The sequence below is a fragment of the Sinocyclocheilus anshuiensis genome, unplaced genomic scaffold, assembly GCF_001515605.1.
Source record: "Sinocyclocheilus anshuiensis isolate Anshui unplaced genomic scaffold, SAMN03320099.WGS_v1.1 scaffold213, whole genome shotgun sequence".
Classification (NCBI taxonomy): Eukaryota; Metazoa; Chordata; class Actinopteri; order Cypriniformes; family Cyprinidae; genus Sinocyclocheilus; species Sinocyclocheilus anshuiensis.
Genome location: NW_015540860.1, coordinates 1129274 through 1131346, shown reverse-complemented (window position 1 = coordinate 1131346; position 2073 = coordinate 1129274). Strand labels below are relative to the sequence as shown.

The 2073-nt window shown below is 37.6% G+C and overlaps 1 protein-coding gene across 1 annotated transcript in view; it reads left to right on the top strand.

Moving 5' to 3' along the window:
• Positions 1 to 1884, top strand: part of LOC107687995 (calcium-binding protein 1-like) — a 16597-nt gene extending 14713 nt beyond the window's left edge. Inside the window, exons 7-8 of the mRNA XM_016485526.1 lie at positions 1374 to 1446; positions 1553 to 1884. Of these exons, the coding sequence (XP_016341012.1) occupies positions 1374 to 1446; positions 1553 to 1578 (99 nt within the window). The 3' untranslated portion in view covers positions 1579 to 1884. The remainder of the gene's footprint in view (positions 1 to 1373; positions 1447 to 1552) is intronic.
• The last annotated feature ends 189 nt before the right edge of the window (positions 1885 to 2073 follow it).

The following is a 2073-nucleotide window of genomic DNA, read 5'->3' as shown; positions in this document are numbered from 1 at the left end:
GTCTGAATACTTTCCGTACCCACTGTGTATATATATATATATATATAACTGTGGGTCACTATATATTGACTGTGGGTCAAGTCAACAAATAGATAAAATAGAATTAGAATAGAGAGTGATGGGTTAGAGCAGGGCTGCCCAAACTCGGTCCTGGAGGGCCGATGTCCTGCAGAGTTTAGCTCCAACTTGCCTCAACACACCTGCCTTTAAGTTTCTAGTATGCCTAGTAAGAGCTTGATTAGCTGGTTCAGGTGTGTTTAATTGGGGTTAGAGCTAAACTCTTCAGGACACCGGCCCTCCAGGACCGAGTTTGGGCAGCCCTGGGTTAGAGGGTCAAATAAAGATGGAAGAGATGTGTTTTAGCCGTTTCTTGAAGATGGCTAATGGCTAAGGCTGCTTGAATTGAGTTGGGCAGGTCATTCCACCAGGAGGGAACAGTTCATGTAAAAATTATTGCATTAAACATAAAAAACTGTCACTGTTGCTTTTAATTAGGTCTCCAGTGTGTTCATGTTTTTACTCATGTTCTTACTGGTTACGTAATCACCATGGACCAGTGGTAGTTTGAAGGTGTTTACCAGCCGGAAAGTTCGCTTTGGCAAGCTGTTTCGAACTCCAAATGAACTTCGTTTTGGCATGATTTTGTTCAAAATGACATCAGACCAGTTCATTCTTTTATTTTGCTTGAAGTATATTAAGGCCTTTATTCACCCTTATGTTTTCCCAAACCTGTAATGCTGTTTCTAAGCAGAATTCTGATGAATCTGCATACAATTCTTTTCCATACACTCCTAAAAATAAAGATTCTTCATTGGCATTGGTGGTTCCATGACCGGTCTTTAATATCCATGGAGGCTTTCCATAGGTATTTTTAAAGTGGAAAATAAGTTATTTAGATGGTTCTTTTATTGAATTGCTACTTTCTTAAAAATAAATGTTTGATACTGGCATCAATAGTTCCATGAGGAACCTTTAATATTCATGGAACCTTTCCATTCCACAAAAGTTTCTTTATGGTGGAAAAAGGTTCTTTAAATGTTTTAAATGTTCTTCACACTAAAATAAAATGTTCACTGAAAGGTTCTTTGAGGAACCCAAAATGGATCTTCTAAAGTCTATAATGACCATGTCTAAAAAACAAAAATAAAAGCGGCATTAAAATGGTCCATATGACTCGTGCACTGTTACAAATAAAGTGTTACAATAAACACAATCAGTCATTTGAATTACTGAACCAAATCATCCAGAAAGGAGCAGGCTCATTAGAATGATTCTTTCATATACGGTAAAACATGCTGGGGTTCAGAATTTTCATTTTTGGGTCAAAGGTTCCAGACACCTGATTGTTAACATCACATTCCTGCTTTTGTTAGGTTGGTCATCGAGACCTAGAGGACATACTGAAAGACATCGACTTAAATGGAGATGGCCACGTAGATTTTGAAGGTAAGAATAGCACTACATAATAATAATAAAAAAGAAAAGCAGGATACAGATGCACAGTAGCTTTCAGTTAAAGTCTGTGTATTTTTTTTCTGTCTGCCCCTTTTAGAGTTTGTGCGAATGGTGTCCCGCTGAGAGGGCAGCATTCATATGGTTTCTCCAACAGAAGAAAGTGAGATGCTGTACTGCTTCCTGCTGGTCAAAGCGGACAGACTATTAGACTACTGCAAGAAAAGCCTTGCTGAGCCAGTGCATGGTATAAAAACAGAAAACTGGACTTTTTGGAGAAAAAAAAAACTCACACACACAAACAAAAAAGTATACACTTATACTGTAGTCAAGAGTCTCTGCACTTTCAACCATGCAAGACCAAACAATATATGATTTTTACATGCAGAATTGAAAGAGAGTACCATGCTTGATTATGGCAATATTACATTAAAGGGGTCATATGACGTTGCTAAAAAGAACATTATTTTGTGTATATGGTGTAATGAAATGTGTTTATGCGATTTAAGGTTCAAAAAACACATTATTTTCCACATACTGTACATTATTGTTGCTCCTCTATGCCCCGCCTTTCTGAAATGCGTCGATTTTTACAAAGCTCATCGTTCTGAAAAGCGAGGT